Source organism: Anser cygnoides, chromosome 1 (genome assembly GCF_040182565.1).
Source record: "Anser cygnoides isolate HZ-2024a breed goose chromosome 1, Taihu_goose_T2T_genome, whole genome shotgun sequence".
Classification (NCBI taxonomy): domain Eukaryota; kingdom Metazoa; phylum Chordata; class Aves; order Anseriformes; family Anatidae; genus Anser; species Anser cygnoides.
In genome coordinates this window covers 95646105-95667500 of record NC_089873.1, presented here as the reverse complement: position 1 = coordinate 95667500, position 21396 = coordinate 95646105, and the positions used below count along the sequence as shown (strand labels likewise).

At 43.4% G+C, this 21396-nt stretch overlaps 2 protein-coding genes and 3 non-coding genes across 7 annotated transcripts in view; 4 read left to right on the top strand and 1 right to left on the bottom strand.

Moving 5' to 3' along the window:
• TTF2 (transcription termination factor 2) overlaps window positions 1-9876 on the top strand; it is a 37338-nt gene extending 27462 nt beyond the window's left edge. Inside the window, exons 26-27 of one of the 3 annotated variants that reach the window (XR_010828598.1) lie at window positions 45-183; window positions 9563-9876. The gene's annotated coding sequence lies outside the window, so the exon portion shown is untranslated. Of the gene's footprint in view, window positions 1-44; window positions 343-5089; window positions 5541-9562 lie in introns of those variants that run through there. The other 2 variants (XR_007161130.2, XR_007161126.2) reach the window with 2 other exon arrangements.
• TRNAD-GUC (transfer RNA aspartic acid (anticodon GUC)) lies at window positions 471-542 on the top strand. The gene has a single exon. It is a non-coding gene; the product is annotated as a tRNA-Asp (tRNA).
• TRNAI-AAU (transfer RNA isoleucine (anticodon AAU)) lies at window positions 783-856 on the top strand. Its single transcript has one exon. It is a non-coding gene; the product is annotated as a tRNA-Ile (tRNA).
• TRNAD-GUC (transfer RNA aspartic acid (anticodon GUC)) lies at window positions 1164-1235 on the top strand. The gene has a single exon. It is a non-coding gene; the product is annotated as a tRNA-Asp (tRNA).
• CPOX (coproporphyrinogen oxidase) lies at window positions 1654-10565 on the bottom strand. Its single transcript, XM_066990390.1, has 7 exons — window positions 10139-10565; window positions 9876-10022; window positions 9226-9336; window positions 8068-8209; window positions 5920-6138; window positions 4040-4144; window positions 1654-2205 (listed from the first exon to the last, which is right to left on the bottom strand). The coding sequence occupies exons 1-7, from the start codon at window positions 10548-10550 to the stop codon at window positions 2118-2120; spliced, it is 1224 nt and encodes a 407-aa protein (XP_066846491.1). The 5' UTR covers window positions 10551-10565; the 3' UTR covers window positions 1654-2117.
• Between the last annotated feature and the right edge of the window lie 10831 nt (window positions 10566-21396).

Sequence of the window (21396 nt, the reverse complement as noted above, 5' to 3'; positions counted from 1 at the left end):
TTGCTTCCGAAATATATTATTTTTATTATTGCATTTCGTGGTAGGTGGTATCAGTGGCAACTGAAATGGCAAAGGAGGAGATACCTGAGGAACCCAGGCCAGTACTCGGACTGCTGGTTGATGAAGCAAATGGCTTGGATTTGATAATGTCTTCCTCAACAACTTCTTTCCGCTGAAACAAAGGTATTTCTTGACAATTTTTTTGTACTTTGTCTTTTGTTTGTGTCTTGATTGTATGCGTGGTCTACCCCACTGGGGTGGAGTTTCCTCCAGAGCCGGGCGGTTTCAGGAGAAGCCTGCCCACAAGCAGACGAGGTGAGTCTGCTTCCCCTTTCCCCCAGACCGCGGTTCCCGGGGGGGCTCCGGGCTCCCCACCTGCCCCACACACCGGGACACCTCCCCCCCCCCCCCCCCCCCCCCCCCCCGGCCCTTTTTGGGGGGCTCTGCGGGCAGCAGTACTCACAGCTCGCTCCTCGTTAGTATAGTGGTGAGTATCCCCGCCTGTCACGCGGGAGACCGGGGTTCGATTCCCCGACGGGGAGAAGCGGCGGCCATTTTGTGGCCCCGTACCGGTCCCCGGGGCACTTCCCGCACTGCTCCCGGCCGCGCGTGGGCGGTGCGGGGACGCCACCCTCAGCCGGCGGCCCCTCGGCGCCGCGCCGTGAGCGCAGGAGGAGGCGGGGTTCGCAAACGTGCGTTTTAGCAACTCGCAGCCCTGCGGTTACGGCCGTGGTGCTGCGCGTACCTGAGGAGCGGCGCGGGGGGTGCGCAGTGCTAAGGCGGGCCGGTTAGCTCAGTTGGTTAGAGCGTGGTGCTAATAACGCCAAGGTCGCGGGTTCGATCCCCGTACGGGCCAGCTCCATTTTGGTGCCTGAAGGGGGAATGCCCGGTTTTTGCCGTGCCCCGCGAGCTGGTTAATTAACCAGTAGCTTTTAATTAACCGCGAGCTAGTAATTAACCAGTAATTAACTGGTTAATTAACCAGTAATTAACTGGTTAATTACTAGCTAACTGCCCTGCAGAACGAGGACAAGCGTTAGGCGGCGGGAGCCCTGTAGGGAAGGGAAAGAGTGACTGGGTGGAGCAGGGCAGGAACCATCGCGCTGCGTCACGCGGAGGTGACGTCATAGAAGGCGCGGGCGGGCCCGCTGCCCCGCACGCGCTCCTCGTTAGTATAGTGGTGAGTATCCCCGCCTGTCACGCGGGAGACCGGGGTTCGATTCCCCGACGGGGAGACGGCCATCGCCTTTTTCACCCCCTTGGCTTTAACGCCCCAAAAAAGGTTCGTGGCAGGGGAAGAAAGGGCGATCAGAGCAGCCTGAGTCTTTTACGGGAAGCCCGGGGCAGCGCTCAGCACCTTCCTGGCCTGTCCCAGCCCCTTCTGACAGGAGGCAGAGGGGAGGTGCTGTTGCAGCTGATCACTGCCACGATTTCACCAGGCAGAGAAGCTTTGGACAGCTTCTCTTTAAAGCTGACAGCCAGCTCTCACCCCATGTCAGGCACAACCAGGACCCCAACCCAGAATCCCTTGTTCACTGGTCAGTCAAGTCAAGGGCACTGAGGCACATCTCACAACACTTGCTTCCCACCCCCAAATAAAACAGTGTCAAAATAGACATCTTTTTCACAAGGTCCAGAAAGCAGGCGCTGAGGTTTAAAATCATAACAAATATTATTCTTTATTATTTTAAATTTATTCTTTAAAAAAGTATTTCTAAAATCATCCCAACATTATCCTATAGTGAGCTGTGCCATCTAGGCACGCATAATGCTTTCATTCCACTGGGGGAACACTTCACCGTAGTTTAACATTTTTTTGCAGTCAAATAAATCTGCTGAGGAAGTTCCTAAGCATGCACACTAGCCCCAGGAGGGTATCACCAGTCCTTCACAAGGCAACATCAACAGGGGATGACAACATCAGCTGATCACTCAAATAATGAGTTCACGTATTTGCAAGTTACAACAAGTCTACAACATCATTAAGGCACCCTTTAAGAGTATAAATAGCTATACTAAAATGCCATGCAGCAGCACTTCAAATGAGCTGGTTTGCAGGCATTCTTGTTCTTTCGTAATTGCTCAGTATAAGCAATCCATCTTCTTCACGATCCACGTCAGTGCACCCAGTCTTTGGGATTGCGGAGAACCTCCAGGATTTCTGCTTCCCTTGAGCTCTCCGGAGGGGTGTGCATGTACTCCCACCTGCAGGGAGAGGGGAAATGCATTCAGACTGCCCAGCTGCCTTTTCTGAGGGTACTACATGCACAGTTGATAATCTCACATCAGGTGACATAAGGCTACAAATCATTAAATTCATTAAAGACAGGTAACACAAAGATACAGCAGCTTAGTCTTTTTTTTTTCCATCTTCTGAAAAGACAGGAAAAAATAACCAAAAAAAGAGAAATGCCTCCTATGTGCAGGTTTATCTCCAAACTGTTTTGCTTAACAGTCTCTTGTGACACACATGTATCATGAGATAATAGGTCAAAAAGAAACCCCAACAAAAGACAGTGAGGACATGAGGCCTAAGGAAAATTGCCAGCTTCATATTCTATCACTTGACCCTGATGCAATGTTTTCAGCTGTCCATGGCAAGTTCTTCTAGAAACTGGACTGGAAGCACTACCAGTCCTCACTGAATCTTGATTTTAAAAACCAAGGTGATGAGAGACGACCTTTTATTGAAAAGTCAACTAAAAGAGGCATGACAGGAAGAAAAGTGTCAGCAGTCAAAGGGATGGGTACAACCTTTTTCCATTTCCTTCCCCTCTAGGAAGGACCCATTCATGCTTCTAAAGTGAGCTATTTATGCTGGTGAAAACAAAAATCAGATCATTGCAGCAATGAAATTGAGAAGTTAGGACCATGATACAACAGAAGGTCAGGGACACATCTGGTGTTGGCAGTAGGGTGAGAATAGGACAGTCCTCACAGTTAAGGGGTAGCAAGCGACAGCTAGCTTTGCTACTGGAAGGAGGTCACTAAATTCATGATAGGGACTTGTGCTATCAGCATATCTAAAATCAACCTAAAAAGGGAAGTAAATAGTAAATGACAGAGTTAGTTGATGTTACAAGATTAAGCAAGATAATTTAAAACAAAAAGGTAGTTGAAAAACATTACTATCAAGACAAGCAACTCAACAATAACGTGGCAGGTGTAATTCAATGTTGATTGATCTAAAGTAATGCACAGAGAGGAAAAAAAAGTTACCCACACATTGAGAAACTCATTTAACTTCTATTGCCCAGACAAGATCTCGGCGTTGTAACAGTTCTATGAAAAAGCCTGCTCAAAATCAGCAAGTAGCGTATTTAGATTATGAAAATAATGAATAAAGACAACATTATGCCACTGTATGAGTCAGCAGCACACCTGCATCTTAAATATACATATGTAGCTTCTGTTGTCTGAGCCCTATTCCCAGATCAGAAAGGACAAAGAAAACGTAAGCCTAAAGTGGTAGATGTGTTGAAAGGTATGGAACAGCTGCTGTACAAAGGCTAAGAAGAGGAACACTTGTCAGCCTGGAAAACAGACAATGAACAATTGAAATCTGTGAAACAAGAACTATTGTGAAGAAAAATTGGAAGAAAATCTGTTTATTCACTGATAAGTCAAATGAAGCCATCAGGTGCAAGTAGAAAACAAAGAAGCTCTTTTTCATACAGTGCACAAACTGTGGAACTCCTTGCCACAGGCTTGTAAGGTATCGCCAGAATTTCACACGGTTTCAAAGAGCTACTAAATCAGTATCTCTTGAAAGATTTTCCTGCTCCCTCTATGAGTACAAAGCATTAAAAATGACCTTTTTTTTTTTGGTTAGAAAATATCCAGGCCACACATTAGCAGCAAATGGGTGAGTGTAGCAGAGCAGAGAAGCCTCTGCACCTATTTGGCCAGTTCTTGTATCAGGCATGAACCAACCACTGTTAAGAGACTGGACATCACAACAGGCATTTGATTTAATCCTTCAGAGTCTTTCAGTGAGAACAATGCCTACCTGCAACTCCATACACAGCTATGCCCTTACCTTGCAGTCAGTGGCAGAGACATAAGAATGCTTTCAATTCTTGATCCTGGTGTTAGTAGGCCAAACTTTGTACCTCTGTCATAAATCAAGTTGAACTCCACATACCTATGGGGAGTGAAGATACAACAGAAAAACAAGCTTATAATCAGAAGTTGCTTGTGCCTTCTTCAGCTAGCAGATGTCAAACAAAAACAGTATTTCTGCTGTGTTGGGTGTCAAATGAACCCTGTTTTGGGGCCAACTGTCTCTAGCATCTTCTGCACGGAAATGAAAATAAAGCCTTGCTACTCCACAAAGCATAGGAAGTAAGGCCTTAGCTAACAGACAAGCGGACAAACTATGCAAGGAGAGCATTCTGCATGGTGCTGTACTACCTTACTTCTCCCAGGACTCCACCCTGCTAGCAAGCTCAACACCAGGTTTAGCTTGGTTACATTGGTACTCTCATGCGATGGTGTCAAGACAAGAGTAGCCTCAAAGGAGCTGGAAGTGACCATATAAAAAACTCCCTTGTGCTGTCCTCCATGCTGAAGGTCCTTCCGAAGGACACATCAGCGGCATGGTCAGAACAAGATTTTCCTGTTTCTTGAGGAGGTCTGGAAAGCAGCAGAAGTCAGACAGCTTCAGAGTGCTGGCTGGGACTTGTAAGTCCCAGAATGGACATTTTCCTGCCCTCAGCATGCAGACAGAGCAGTGACAATTCCGTAGGGTTTATATTAACAACCAGTACTGAGGTATTAATACTTAACAGAGAAACAGGAAGGAAGGAGCTATTTCTTACTGGCAGAAACGAGAGCTTTGCCTAGCTCAACCTGCAAACAGGTCCAGAGCAACAAGCAGCCTGAGCCAGTCCCAGCTGCAGCTTAAGGAACCTATTCCCTCTTAAAACATCACCAGGCTTGCTAAATCCCATCAACAGAATGTATCCTGAAAGTCCTGCACTCCCAGGAACAGTTCTAGCCAATTAAGCACGTATGCTTATTTGACTAACTGCCGCAGGCCAGTGATCTAAACTTGAATGCTTATGTCCTCTCTATGCCACTTTCACAGGTTTCTTTGCAGAAAAGGCAGCAAGACTCCTCATTTTTGCACAGAGCACACGTATTCTCATTTCTCTACCTGCTCAGACAATCGCAGGACAGAGACAAGAGTATGTACCAATGTACTTAACCTTTTGCAGCATTAACAATCATTCCGAGTAATAAGCATCCTCAGGAGTCTACATTAAAGACTTTGGACCATTCCAGAAAAATAAAACCTCTATTTATCTTTACTCCTTTACAAAGAGTTCACAGCATACTTACTTCAATGCCAAGAAAAATATCAGAATAAACATGTAAGAACCTGAAAGCCCTCTTGCGTACAAATATTTGTCGACTTGCTGGGGTTTAGCTTCATTACTGAATAGTGTGCATGACTCCCTCACCCTTACGCTCCTTGTGACAGGGCAGTCCTATATCCCGTATCACTGGGCTGCAGGAGAGGGCGGGATTCAGGACACCATGCACGCACCCCTTTGCTTGTTACACAGCTTCTCTTTTTTTTTTTTCTTCCTTGAAGGTGTCAGAGAAACTGTAGCATTTCGTAGGGGTTGCTTGTGCTGCTGCACATGGGAGAGTTGCAGATACATACGAGGGTGTGCCAGTACCTTCTGCATCCTCCCTGGCAAGCCAGCACTGGATATCAAAAATAGTTCTGTACACAGAAGTGTTGCAACCCTCTGGTAAGCTTTTGAGCACTTGTGCAAACTTAACTGACACTGTGACAGAATATAAAACACACTTCAGGACATAAACCTCACAACCATGAAGAACTAGCTCATTTTATTCTCGCCAGTCTCATCCACCTCCCAGGTATTCTTTTGCTCCTTCAGTACTCACCGTCCTCTCCGAAGCTGCTGCCATTGCTTCTCCTCTGGTGTGAAGGAGTCATGGCAGTGCTTCTTCACAATGGGAATGTAACAAGGCACAATGGCTTTGGCACAACTCTGCACAAACTGAAAAACTTCCTCCTTCGAAGGAGAGTCCACATCATCAAAGAATATGCCTCCAATCCCTCTTCGCTCACCACGGTGCTTGATAAAGAAGTAGTCATCACACCTAAAGGGGCAGCAGACAGTTAGTAATATGGCCCACAATATTAAAAGAAACAAACACTACTCCAAACAGCTACACGGCACAGGATGGCAGTGGTGAAATAGCAATGAAAAGTCAATTCCTACAGTGCTGGCTGCACCACCGTTTCACCGCCTGCTGAGAGCAGGACTGTACAACACCACGCGGAACGCGCTCCTGCATTCACACACAGTAAAAGCTCAGATTAAGTGGTCACCGCAAAGCTATGTATCATTGCACAGTCACTGAACGTGGAACACTCAAAGACCGTGGCAGATGTTTCCATATGGCGTGATCCAATCCACATTCTCTACCTATGAGGGACACTTGATTTCAAAATTCACCCTAAGAGCTCTTTCTCTGTTTCATTCACAGAGTTACATACAGATCCCAGATTATTTGTACAGCTTTCAGACAAATGTGAAATAAACTTGAAAGTGGATCTCTTTATTCTATTTGCCATTCTTGTGAAAAAAATAATTTTCGGCATCAAAACTAAAAGAATTGACAAACCCAAGACTGGATATGAAGGCTGTTGTCACTTAAAAGGACGGGGAAAAAAAGTGAGGCAGCCTTCTTTGGAAAAAGACTTTGTAATAGTTAAATGTGGAAGACGGAGTCATTCTAGCAGTGACTGTTCTTGGCTCATTTTCAAGTTCATGAAAGAATAAGTGCAGTTTATCCTACAATGAGGTGGGAATTAATCTATTTTGTATTTACTGGAGTGCGTAGGTATGCAATTACTATAAATCACCTGATTCATTGTATCCACACCCAACTTACAGTTGCATGCTTGGGCAACCATGCCCTGCAAGCCTTCATGTGGGGCAGAAATGGAAGCAGAAACCACCAACAGCAAGGAGATCCTGCCTGCCTTTAAGACTAGCATGCCATACATGTGTCGATCCACAATCACTGTTACCAAAGTTTTAAAGCCAGATCAGGAAGGCAGCGTGGTAAACATAACAAGAGCTTTTCTGTTTGAGAGAAGTGGAACAAGGGCGACGCAGAGGAGATTCACACCACTCCACCATTGAGAACCACATGCCCCTACACAGCTGCTGTTTACAGCAAACGTTTATGCTGGGATTAGGAACAGTGTCTGTCTACAGGATACAATTAGTCCTCCTTTGAGTTGCCCTCAGACTAAGAACAGATGTCTGTCTCTCTGATCCCCTGCATCTGGCATCGCTAGCTTACTTTCCCTGCACACAACCTGACCATTAAGGCACGCACTCTGAACCAGCACACAAAAAGATTCCTTAGAGAGCCAGACTGTAGTCTTAAGGTTTTAAGACGTGCTTCTCTACATGAAGCGGTTCACACCCAAACTGCAACACCCACTTTATCTCCTGTCCTCAGACAAGACGTGGTAGCTTACGAAAGGCTAACCCTCCCTTCTGGATACCATAGCTTGTAGCAGATAGGATTATCAGAAACAGAGCAGCAAGCCCTCACTGAGTAGTGAAAGATCCCATCAACTGCATCTCTCAGCTCAAGAACATTCAAAATTCACATCTTTAGAGAATATGCTGTTGAACACTCAGTGAATGTGTCACTTGAAACAAAACTGCAGCTCCATCAAAATTATGAAACTTCTACATTAAAGAAAAGCTTCTTTACCTACCTGGCCAAAAAAAAAAAAAGAAGGACACGCTGAAGGCAGAATAACTGCATTGGAGTTTTCAAAACTGCAGCAATGGCCAAACAGCATCTCTCAGGCCTCCATAAATAACAGACTGCTGTAGACTACATTTTATCCCAATACACATCTACTGATTTTCATTAGGGTCTGCTGATACTTATCAAAAGGCCGAACGGAACATACTTTTCCTAGAATGCATTTAACTGGCAGTCTCCAACACCATCTTCTGTTCCCACAAAAGGGATCCAAGCACATCACTCCCCACATACCATTTCTTGTATTTTGGATACAGCTTCGGATCGTGCTTGTCACAAGCTTCTTTCAGAGTCTTGTGAAAATGTACAGCATCTTCTTCGTTCAAGTAAGTTGGAGTGAGGTCAGTTCCACCACCAAACCACCACTGTTTAGTGCCTAGAGGAGAGAGACAAACAACATTTTTTTATTTTTAAAAAATTGCCAAACAGAAATACATTGCTAGTGGTTCACCAAGAACTAAGAACTACTTGAATAATACAAAATAAAATCATTATTCAGTACAAAATAAAATCATCATTCAGTGGTATCCCTAAACAATCATGACAAATTTGAGTTCAAGGTAATGCAACAACCAAGAAAACACGGAACAAATTTCACAACAGTGAAAACTATTTGTTGGATATTTTGGACATGTTACTCTACCAGATGCCACAGAGTATCAATTTCACAAGATGGGCCGTCAATTCCTACTGTCATAGTTACACCTTATACAAGACAAGGAAACTGCAACTTCATGGATACTTCAACTATCTAGAAACATGACTGCATGCCAAAGAAAGGAAATATCGTTAATAATTCCAGGGTAACTAATTGGTTAGAAATGATCCTTAATACTCTGACAAAATAATTCAAAGAAAAATCTCTCTGAGCCTTGACATACAAATGGCCTCTCAGTGCTAACGTACCTAGCCTTGAAGCCTGCCTTTGACAGTAGCACATGGCAGAAACTCGGGGGGGGGGAAAAACTAACACAGAGAGTGATGTTTCTGACAGTACATCCTCCCAGCTTCTGAGACAAAGGTTGCGTACCCTGACCAGAATGCTTATCGGTCCTTCAGACCTTTCCCCTATTGAAAGAAGCAATTCTAAAATTTAATGTTTTACATATATTTATGACCTCCTACACATTAACATAACTCTGAAACCCCAGTGTATTCTGCAAAAAGTAAGTTGCAAACACCTTTATTCATGAAGATGTATGAATTACACTGACTTTACAAATGCATAATCCAAGGCCCAGAGATTAAGAAATGTGGTGCTATACAACACATTATTGGCATACCTGGGAACAAAACTGGACTAGTTCTTAACCTCTTATCCTAGCCACGCACTCACACTTTCCTCATGCAGAGTCACACGTCATACATGTTACAATGGCTAATAATTCTTACCGTCTGCTTCTTCAATTTCAAAGTATCTGTAGTTGAAGTGCATAGTTGGAACATGAGGATTCTTTGGATGGATAACAGAGCTTACACCCATGGCACAAAAAGGCAGTTTTCCTAGGTAAAAAGATGCACAGAAAAGAAGTCTTCAGCTTGTCAAATAACTTGATTTGTTATCATGTAAGGAACATCACTATTTATACTTAGTTTCCAAGCTATTGGTCCACTACGAGGCAATTTATCGTGTTGGGTAACAATAATTATTAATGTTAAATTTACTTATCTACAATTTTTATGCACCTAAGTGACTTTTCTGCGTTTGTCCTAAAAATGCAACAAAAAGGTAGCGTTGGAGCACCCCTTAGATGATGACCACTGAAAATGCAAGGCACTGCTCCAGCTTTCCACCATCCCGTCCTCAGAACTACCGTTTGCTGTAGAACTGCCACCGAATCCTCTTTAGCCTTCACTTCGTTTTGGTTTTCTCCCTCCACCTCTACAAGAAGTAACTCCTGCGCCGTTTGGCTGCTGAGCTGCAGCATCTTTCTTGAGGAACAACCCTGTGACTTCCACGAGCCAGGCAGGCAACAAGCACCAGGGCCCGACCTTGCTCTCCCACCGCCCCCACAGGAAGCCCCGGCTAAGCGGGCCCTTACCGTCCGCAGAGGCCTTCAGAGACTTGCCCCTGCTCCTCATCTGCCGCGCCGCCTCCTCGGAGAGCTGCCCGAACACCACCGACACGTTGACGCCCGCCTTCTCGAAGACCTCGCCGTCCTGCAGCACGCAGCTGATGCCGCCTCCGCCTGCCAACGCCAGCACCCCGCCGCTGGGTCACCGAGGGACGGGAGCCCCCCGCCAGGGCCGCAGCCCCCCGCCCGGCCGCCCCCCGGGGGGGCTCCCCCCGCCCGTCCCCCCGCACCTTCCTTCCTCTCCCAGGTGTCCACGGCGAAGGCGGCGCCGGGGTCCACGGCCGCCAGGGCGCGGCACACCTCGGCCTGCGTCTCCATGATGAGCAGCTCCATGCGGCTCCGCAGCTCCCGCCGCCGCCGCCGCAGCTCCCGCAGCCCGCTGACGGGCGGCGCCATGAACCGCCGCCGCAGCCGCTCCTCCTCCTCGTCCTCCTCCTCGCCCGCCGCCACGGCGGCCCGCCGCCGCCACAGCCCCAAACCCAAGCCCAGCCCGCCCAGCGCCCCCGCCAGCGCCCAACGCTGCCCGCCCCGGCCTGCCGGGACCCCCGGCGGCGCGGAGCCCAGCGACCGGCGGGCCAGGGCGGGCGGAGCCCGGACAGCGCGGGCGGCCCCGCGGAGCAGCTGCGCCGCCGCCGCCGCCATGACGGGCACCTGCGGCGCACTGCCGGGGCGGGGAGCGGGGCGGGGCGAAATGGCGGGCGGGCGGAGCAGGGCAGGGCCGTGGGGGTTGTATAAACGGTGTTTATTTATGGCTGAAGAGGACCCGGGAAGCACAGCCTTTTTTTTTTTCTTCTTCTTCTTGTTCTCCTCCTCCTCCTCCTCCTCCTCCTCCTCCTCCTCCTCCTCCTCCTCCTCCTCCCCCCCGTTGTTTCTTCTGCTAGCTTGTGGTTTATTTCACTCGGGAGAAGGGCTAAGAGGGGCGAAGTGGCATCACTACACGGCATTCAAGCCTTGCAGCTCGTCTGGTACAAAGCAGGGAGTTGACTCTGTTGTCCTTCCTCACGTTGTCCTTCCTCATATAAAACATTCCGACGTGTTAGGATCGAATAACGTGGTTTTGGCGATACAGCTGCTTCGAGGCTGTAGAGCAGCTGTGTGAGTAGGGGCCTGAACAGGTTCAGGCATGGCCGGAGCAGGTATGCAGATGCATCGTTTCTGCAGTGGAGCTGCTAGGCTGTGTGTGACACGGCTGGTTTTCATGCTCACACAGCCGAGTCTGTTAGCACCAATGTGTGAGACTGCCGGTGTAGAGCAATGAGACTGTTTCCCACAGATTTCACAAGGCACGTGCTTACACTTTCTTTTTTCTCTCTGAAGTTGAAGCACTGGTTGGTTTTTTGTTTTTGTTTTTACTAATAAGAGTAGTAAGAAATCAACACTGAGTCAGATGTTGAAAGGTACTACGCACCACCAATTTACAGTTCAGTTTGGTTTTCTCGGTGCTGATGTTGTCACCAGATCTGTTAAACTGATCTTCTATTTTCTCAGCTGCCTTGAAGTCAGCTATATCAGCTATGAGACAGTACAATGAAGGACTAGCACAATGACCAAAAACTTTAGCAAACAAGTAAAGCTGCGTTTTTGCTCAGGCAAACATGTAAGTGACAGTGCAGCCACGGGTGATGGTACTGTGCTGAACTGAGCTATGAGAGTTTTCTTTCAAATCAAGCAGCAGATTTACTAACATTTTTTAAATTAAGTTTATTGCTTTCGAATAAGTAATGATATTTATTAAAACTCATCAGTTAAGGACTCCTATCAGGGTTAGACTGAGAATAATAACAATTACCTCAAAAGCCTAACCTGCAAGGTTTGTACTCTGGTATGGGACAGTTCTGGAAACAGGCAACTGCTGGTATTTCAGGACTGTTTTACACCTGTAGTATCCAAGAAGAAGGCAAGGAGTCTTGTCCCTAGTATGGATCAGGGCTTCCTTACCTAGTTCTTTCCATTGTAGAGTGGTGGGGAGGAGACGTTCTGTGTAAAGTGATAACAGCTTAGGCAGTTTCATCATTTCTGATCTGATTCTGCTCTTTGTCAGCAGAGGTTGCTGTGAAGCTGCTGTAGCTCTACAAATGAAAAGGGAAGGAGATCTCTGAGCTGGACAATCTCTTCTACCATCAGCTGTGGAGGATGGGGTCTTTTTAAGGTGCCAGGTTGAGCCAGCAGACCTGAACCACTGGCAGCAGGAATGAGGGAGGTGTCCTTTGTTTGCAGGAGAGATCTGAGGCTGAAGGAGAAGGGCACTGCCATGTTATGAACTGTGGTAAGCCTGCTTAATTCAGCTGCACTAAGCAGCTCTTTGTACACTTCTTTATCCAGGGAGGGCTGTGATAGCTTACTTTCATTTTGAATCGCATCCAGTGGATTTACTTAAACATTTTCATGATAAACAGTGTTCATTATGTCTGCTTCCATGCTGTTTACTGTGGTAAAGCTGTGCTCTTTTAGTGCGATTCTTAGACACGGCTATAATGGAAAAAAATAATTAAACGTTGATGCCAAAGGACATGTAAAGTTCATTCATACTGATGAGAATTTCACAGAATCACAGAATGGCTGAAGTTGGAAAGGACCTCCACAGATCACCTAGTCCAATGGCCCTGCTCAAGCAGGGTCACCTAGAGCATGTTACACGGGATCGCATCGAGATGGGTTTTGAATATCTCCAAAGGAGACTCCACAACTTCTCTGGGCAGCCTGTTCCAGTGCTCTGTCACCCAAACCACAAAGAAGTTCTTCCTCAAATGGTGATGAAATCTTCCATGGTTCAATTTATACCTATTACCCCTTGTCCTATCACTGGCCATCACTGAGGAAAGTTTGGCCCCATGCTCTTTACGTTATCCCCTCAGGTATTTATAGAGGTTGATAAGATCCCCTCTCAATCTCCTCTTTTCTAGGCTAAACAGTCACTATTTTTTTACTAAAAAAAATCACTTTTTTGTGTTGTAGGTTGAGTACAAATTTTGATAACATCTGGTAATTCAGGCTGGACAGGACCTCTGGAAGTCTTTAGACCAGCTCCTGGAGCTTATGGCTTCCCAGATGGATAAGGTTACTCAGGGCCTTCCTTATCCATCTGCATTTGGAAAACCATCAAGGTGGGGGTTCCACGTTATGCCTGGGTCTTGCCCTAACACTGCACTACTCTCATGAGGAAGAATTTTTCCTCATATCTAGTGAGAATTTCCTTTGCTGCAACCACATTGTCTGGTCAGCATCATGCACTTGCTGCTGAATCTTAAAAGCGTGATATCTTTACAGGCTGCTTTTCTAGGGCTGGTTGCTGGAGCTTGGTTAGGCTGCACTCTCTGGTAGAGGTGAAGTGGACTGACAGTGTAAAAGTGATACTTCCACCATTTATGTGCTGAATCCTCTCATCCTTAGAAATCTGTGAGGTCCTTCTCCATAACAGCAGTTTAAGGTTGAAACTTTAGGCAAATCCCATGTACTTTCCTTTTGTAGCCATTGGGAAGGTACAATGGCAGCTTGCACAGGAATGGTTATTTGTGGTCTTGGTTATAAGTGTACAACCAAATTGTGCCAGGCAGTTAAAACAGCATTATTGAGGGTAGCTCAAGCTTTTTCAGTATTTGAATTAATGTGCCTCACCACATTATTTCAGCTTACCTCACTCTACAGTACTGAGAAGGGTAGCACAATGCTACAGTGATAAGACCCTAGAAAAAATAGCTTACATTTTGATCTGCATTTTCAGTGCATACTGTTGGTATGAAGCTTGAGGACTTTGAGCTTTTGTGTGTGCTGTTGAATTTCTGTGTTCTTTTGGTTCTTGTGGAAATGCAGACTGAGGAAGAAGAAAAAAGGCGCTCTGAGCTTGGATCAAAGACAAAAAGAAAACCTGGAATTGGTTCTTCCATTTGCTTAATTAAAAATTGAATCTGCAGAAATATACCTTACCCTTTTTTAGTGGGCTAGGTGAAATTCCGAGGTCTCAACTTCCCTATGAGGTCTTTGTGTCAGCTTTAAAAGACTGACTGAAATTTTACAAGGCAAGATGACTGTGAATATTGTGTTATTCAGAGGGTCATCCATTTTGATGCTTTTCATACATGAATGTAATGTGGTACTGAGGATTATGTGGGGTTTTGTTTTCAGAGAGAGTGACACTATTTAGAGTAGCCAAAATCTCTACTGATGCAAACCAGTACGATTCTAGAGAAGGCTATAAGGCTGCAGGCTTAGAGAGTTGAAGAACTGGACTCAACTACATTTTTATTCTTTTCCAAAGACAGAAAGACTATTGCTAATTTTCTTATTTTTCTTCTTTTTTTTTTTTTTTTTTAACACCTGTGCTTTAAAAAGAGCTCTGAAGTATTTCTGTTGCATGTATTTAGGTGCTGTCTGTGTTGTTTTTCTATTCTAGAAGAATTTATGCACAAATAGAGTATTAACAAAAGACCGTGAGACACTAAATGGTCTAAGATAGTGAAGCATGATCAGGTCTGATTCAGACTGAGGCTGTTTGATACTTGTATTTTGAGCACTGAATTAATGCAGTTGCTTATCAGAAAACTGGAAGAAACTTTTTTTTTTTTTTTTGAGAACAGAAAAAATCCCTTTTAGTTTGTCATTTCTATTGCTTCTAAAGCTAAAGGAGCCAATCTCATCCAGCTTACTGTATTACCCCGAGCTTTGATTGTGACTTCTATGTGCTGATGTGAACTTCAAAATTGAAAAAGTACTCTTGTTTAACAGAGGTCAGCTTAAAGGTCTTGCATGACGGTATAAGCTGAATAAAGTTATTTTTTCTGTATGTGTCAGAGAGAGAAGTAAAAGCTTTGGGGGTTGAGCTGAAACAGCAGGTGATGCAAAGCTTATAAGAGAAAGATGATAACCTTCCCTTCTGTATCTGTGATCTCAGTAATTTGTCTGTGTGGTAGGTCCATACTAACTTTCCCCTTTCCCTTTCTCCCTTTCTTTCCTTTCCTTTCTCCCTTGAGTTCAGTAAGGCCATTGATTCTAAGGGTGTCAGAGAGCACTAATCACGTGAAATAATATACTTCTGCTTCTCCTGAGAACACATTTGCCCTTAACCTTTTGCAAAAAGCATGCATGAATCATGCAGAGTCATAATGGAGGTACTTTAATTTTTTATGGTAAAAGTGTGTGTCTTGAGAAACTTCTGAACTTCTGTTCATTTGGAAAAATGAGATAAGGTCATCTGCTGAAGAACACAGAGAAACAGCCAGCAAAATGATACAGTTGGGTTCATAATTCACCCACTATTGTTTAGTCCCCAGAGTGTGGGCAAAACCTCATGCTGTTGAATGATTTATCTTTGCATCTGCTAAAGTATTTGTAGTGAGACAGTAATGTAACAGAGCTATAACAGAAGCAGAGTGCCGCAGGAGTTCCCACCCGTTTTGTCTCTTTAAGGAGCAGAGATGCGAACATGCCAGAGCTCTAGGAGCTTTTGCCACCCCAAACATGACAGGAGGATAGATGATTAGGAGGAACACCTCCAAGTCTTGAGAATGGGGGAGAATGAGTGTGTTGAAAGGCTGCCAGAAGGAGAGTGCCTGCTGCCTATTTCTAGGGAGAAATTATAAAAGGAAAAGGCAAGAGGAAAGAGTGTGTCCCACATGCTAAAATCTCTTTCTGTGACTGTGGTAACCTCAGAAGCTTGGGTTAAAAGATCTGAAGTGCTGTCTTCTTATCTTGTGTGTCTAAAACCTTTTGTGGTATAAAGCATGGTGTCAGGCTGAAAGCCATGAAATTAGGTTCTAGTTCTTCTATTATCAACTGGACAAAATCATATTTAGACCAGTAACTTTTCATAATTCTTCACATTCCTTTTGTACAGTTTGCTGCGGTTTTCAAGATTTTTACACCAGAGTCTTTCACAGTCTGCGCTTGCTGATTATATCAATAGATGTCTCTTCTAAATCCTCGTTCAACCTCCCTTGAGGATTTTCTGAAGATAAAAAATCATCTGGCAAGGAGTTCTGTAGGACTGTAGGGTGTCTTTATAACCCAACTTCTCTTAGGTTCATTGATGGCTCCTCTCTGTTGAATACCTAAAGAGACAGTGAAATTCCTCTCCATGCCATCAGGCCTTCCTAAGGTATCTGTTCACCAGGATAGAGAATCCTAGCCTACTGATTCGTTTTATGGTGACCGCTGTCACTGTATGCAAAGTATTTGTCGGGAACACTACTTACCTGTGAAATGCATGCATTTCTCAAATGAAACACTGTAGGTCTTCATCAGCAGATTAGTGAATTTCTAAATGAACCCACTGGCTTGGGCAGCATTTTCTTCTCTCAGAACTCTGAGAAACAAAGAACAATGTTTTGTTATTGTCTGTTTTTGAGTGTGCTGTGAAAAAGTCCATTAATAAGTGTCTTAACAAAACTCTGATTTTAGACTTACCAAAGAGGAATCACCACCAGCTGCATAACACATTTCACTTCCTTTGTTGCCAACGGTTTTTTAATCTTTCATTTTACAATGGTCTAGATCTGTGGACTGGGCAATATTAACGAAGCAGAAAAACTATTGCTAGTGACAAAGCTGGGGAGTGCAGAGGCAGGTCTGTAGGCAGGGATACTAGGGACTGGGTTACATTAGAGAAGTGAAGGAGCCTGCCCTGTGGATGAATGTAGGTAGTGTACTTTCAGGGAGAGTGGACAGCAAAGACAGAGCTGAAGCTTTTTGGGGCAGTTTGTGACAGTTTGGAAACCACTAATGTTTTTTAAAAGTTAGTTTTCCCAAGTGAGCTGAACTCCAGGTGAGCCCTGCTGGGTATGATGTGGCTTGCACAGACCAAAATGGATTTGAGGAGCAGGCCAGCATACTGAAGGCCACAGAACTGACCTTTTACTGGTACTAGTGTTTTCCAACAGCTTGCTCTGTATGACCTCTAATCAAGAGATCTCAAAAATTCTGACAAGGTATAGGACTTTGTAGGGCAGCTGTACCATCTCAGCATCAGACTTCCTTTCTTGTCTATTTATATAACTCAGCCTTCTTGCCAGAGCATGTTTTGTCATGACTTCTGTGACATTTCATTGTCTTTTCAACTTCTAAGTGAAACAAAGTGTCCCAGACAATACTGGATTTCAGTACTGTATTATCTTCCCCTTTTGGGTACTTCTTCAGTTTCATTCCTTTTTAAATGCAATAAAACCCAGAGCCCTGTCCTGATGCCTTCCCTCCCCCATTCTTGAAAGTCCCTAGCTGGGCTATCACATGCTCATCACCGGTTTTCCCCAAAGGCCCTTTTTTCTGTGGAAACACAGTACTTAGTGTTGTCATCCCGAGTCTTCTTTTACACAGAAGAGCGGTTTCTGCTCTTACTTGTGGAAAACTCCCGCAAAGTTTCCTCTCCCAAAAATGTTATACCTTTTTTCTCTTCCAGATGTCCTCATTTTCCCTTAATGTGAGATACCAACCAGTCACAGAAGCATTGTGCCTGCTTTCTTGAGAAACAGAATTTCTCCCCCTAAATTTTGTAATAAGAAGCCTTGGAAAAGTTCTCATGTTTTCACCTGTTTATAAAATGAAGTTGTAAGAGAATGGCTTTTATTTTTAAAACCAGGGTCCATGGGACATAGAGCCATACCTGCCTTTCCTGCTTCTTAAGATAGGCTGTCACTTAGGTTATAAAATTGAGTAGCATGGTATCAAAATGCATTTAAAAAGTTGTCTTTAATCCATCATTAGTATTTTTACAGTCTGTTTCTTAAACAGCTAAGAGGCTACATCTATATAATGGAGTAAGTAGAGGATATAGGCATATCGCACTTGTTGAATATTCATTCACTTGCTTCACCCTGGTATCACTGTGACCCGCTATCATTGTGATCCATTTCTTATTTTGTATTTAGGTGCTAGTTTTAAAGAAAGTGATATTAGATTTACAATAAGAAGTTTGCAGCAATGTTAACCTATCCTAGAAGTGTACATCAGGTCCTGTGAGCTTGTGGAGCAGTAGTTAAATCATCCAATATAACAGAAAAGTGAGTTATTTTTATTGCTGCTATGGCATTTCTCTAGGTAATAGAAAATAGAAAAGGTTCTAGAAAATAGGCAAGGTTCTTAAGCTCTTGTAATTTTTAAATCGACCAATTTCATGCAATCAGTGTACATACTTTCTTTAGCTCTGTTATTTCAATTGCACTCTCGTAAAAGACAAATGGCTTTTAAACAGTTCAACAATTTTATATGCTTTGATATATTTTAATATGTTTCAACTTTTGCTTAAAACATATAATTTTGCTTTCTCGTATAATTTTTTGATAAGTTATCTCTAACTCAGATAACAAGTTACAGGTTGCATTCAAACAGTTTAACGTGTTTGATTGACATTTTGGATCTTGAAAAATGTCTGAGCTAACATTTTTCCAGGCCATCCTGGAAGTACTGGGAAGTAAAGTCTAACATCTGTCATTCATTAGCTTGAGCAGTTTTGTTTTGTTTTGTTTTTTAAGTATAAAACACGGCTTATTATGCAAAGGAAATCTACTAGATCTCTGAATACTTTGTTCATTATTTAGTAAGTTCAGAAAGTGTTAGATTCAATATATTTTTTTTCTGAAAGATTTCCCTGTGATTTGTGGCTATAGTGACTGCAAAAGATGAAACTTAGGTTCTTTGGTTTGTCTCTGCATCTCCTTTTGTACCTCTAAATCCCGCCAGAGGGTGGTAGGACAGATAGTGGTTCTACTGCTGATGACCTGGTATTCAACATATGCCCCAGAGACGTGTTAGGGAAGGAGTGTTCTCTCACAGTACCAGAAGCCAGAGTGCCTATTGAAATTGCCAGGCAGCAGGCTTAAATCAAGGAAAAGCAAGTAAGCAAGTTGTTTTTCCACAGTCCAGTGGAAATGAACAGCGAGACTGAGGGTCTCAGGGTGTTACTGAGGCTAGGAGTGCAAGTGGTCTCAGTAAAGTAACTGAATAAAATCACGGAATGGCTTTTAAATGCACAGATGTGAAACCAGCCTCCAACTCTTGCTGTCCCTGAACAGCAAGTTACCAGATCTCACTAGGGTATATTAGAGGAAGAGTCAGTCTTGCCCTATGTTGTAATCTTTCCCAAAGTACCCATTATTGGTCACTGTCAGAAAAAGGAGCTTGGCTTTTTACAGATTTGATCTGATTCACTTCAGCTGTCCTTATGTTGTTGACCCCTTACATTTGCGAAATGGAAGCAAAAAGTAAAAATCATGTCCTCCGCCTCACCACAACCTGTTCTCACTTTGTTAATATGCAAGGTTAACGAGCATAAACACATCTGCTTGACTTAAACATGTTCTCTAGATTAAGAGCAGGAGTACATTAGATCCAGAGATCTAGTTTTGTAATTTAATATTCTGATAATGGACTAATGGTCTGAGAAGCAAAAGTAAAACAGCATCAAGTTATTCTTAATTCTGCTGTATCCTTATTTGGTTAGTTTACAAATTTTCAGTAACAGCAAGAAAAATGCAAGCTTCTAGTTCAGTCCAATGCCAAGAATGTAATCCACAGTTTGTCCTTAATCCCTTGAGGATCATCTCAAATGTTTCCAGTGCTTTTGGCAGGAATATTAAATTACAAAACCTAGGCTACTTGCCAGAAACAGGAAAAAAAAAAAAAGGTTCACAGTAAAAGCAGTGCCCCTGTTCTGTGTTTCTGCAGGAGAAAAATGACATGGCAATAAGAATCACTGGTTTGAAAAAAAAAAATGTAAAGGGCAATTTCTCATAAAGGTCGTAAGACAATCTATTCCATTTAATTTGCAGTACTAAAATATTCGTGGTTCAGTGTCTGGAGACAGTTCAAAGCAACTATCTTGTTAGTATATTGAGCTTTTCTTTTATGGAGTTGAAAGTAGTTAACTATCTCTTTTCCAACTCAGGCTGGAACCTGAGCCCCAGATTCTGACTTTTGTTTTATCTGTGTGTGGTTGGGAGAAGCTCACAGAGCCTGATGCGTTTACTTCTGATTCACTCTGATACAACCAAGGCCAGCAATCAAAGAGTGCTGGTTTTGTTAAAGTTACCGTTAGAAGTTGTCAACTAAAATAAATCATCAACTATATAAAATGTTCCAAGGAGAGGAGGGGGTTGGAGAACTGTAAAGTCTTTTTGTATGTATGTCAAACCTTCTTTGAAGATTACGTGAAAATCTGTGCTTGCTTTCTATGTCCAGGTGAAAGTCCTGTTTGTCTTTCAAGGGTGAATCTATAGTTGTTTCTCATAAAATTGTTACACTAGGATACTTTCATGGGTATAAATTCTCCATTAGAGAAAAGGACAAATTATAAACTGTTTATTTAATTGATATTGAAAATTTTCTTCTTACATCAGACAAGTTTATTGACTCTTTCTCCTTCTTTCTTTCTGCTCTCTGTCCCACATATCTGCATTTCTTGGGTCTGTAGAGGAGTTTCTGACATTCTCATCCCTTCTAGGCAATACTGTTGTTGCTTCTGCAAGACAAAGAAATACCCGTGATTTATTTAGTAATACATTTGATGCTATGATAATACAAACAAAACTAACATAGTTACATAAAGCTGATGGAAGTATTTTATTGCCACAGAGTTTAGCACCAATCCCAAAAAAATCTTTATAGAAGGTACTGTACTTTGCTGATGCCTCCCAGCAATTGTCATAACTTTAGGCACAAACATCACAGAAACACTTTTTTTTTTTTTTTTTGGTCAAGAATGGAGTGACTGAAAAACACTTCCCTCCTTCATACGATGCAGTTGTGCTTTTCTGCAGAGGCAGGAAAGGGTGGAGAGGAGGAAGTTGCTTTCATGCTCATCTTTCTTGGCTTTTCGTGATCTGGGAGACATTTACAGTTGCCAGCTGGGACATACCTGTGCCTGTATTGTGTTACCTGCTAAGGATGATTGACTTTTTTAGGATGCTTAAAAGACTCATTTATGCTGTTGCATATGCACTAGATTCGTCAGAAGACACGTCATGTATCATGTATGCATTTGCAGCTACAAACAGAAAGTTGGGCACATTTTCCACTTGTAACTCAAATTTTGATAAACCTAAATACAGGACAGCATTTATCTTGTTATCTTGATTCTGTCTGCAGATCCTTTAAGATGAAAGAGTTTGAAGGAATACTGGAACTAGAAAAAAGGTGACAGACAGATCAGTTGTGTGGAGGACCAATGTACAATGCATATCTGTTTTGTGAAATGGACAGATAAAGGCTCTTGTAGGCTTTTGGGTATAAATCTCATTAAATCCACCCACACACTTCTTTCAGAGGAAGATGGAGATATATTCAGGGAGATGTCACCAGCTTTGAAGACATTGCTTAAAGAAATTTAAGTTGTTTTAAAGCAACTTTTTAAGTTGTTTACAGCAAAAGAATGGCACTGCTTTCCAAACATAAGCAACTCTTCCTTTTAGTTATAAAACACTAGTTACTTTCATCAAGCAAAACCATAAGATACATTTTTCTTGTTAACCGTATACCTAATAACATATTTTTTCTGTTGAAGATC

Bases quoted from the DNA above. Each gene is read 5' to 3' on its own strand.
- CPOX (XM_066990390.1), bottom strand. From the start codon at position 10,550: ATGGCGGCGGCGGCGGCGCAGCTGCTCCGCGGGGCCGCCCGCGCTGTC. The intron at 6,139-8,067 runs GTATGTGGGGAG...CTGCCCCTTTAG, and splicing joins TATCCAAAATACAAGAAATG to GTGTGATGACTACTTCTTTA. The intron at 4,145-5,919 runs GTGAGTACTGAA...CACTCCCCATAG, and splicing joins CAGCAGCTTCGGAGAGGACG to GTATGTGGAGTTCAACTTGA.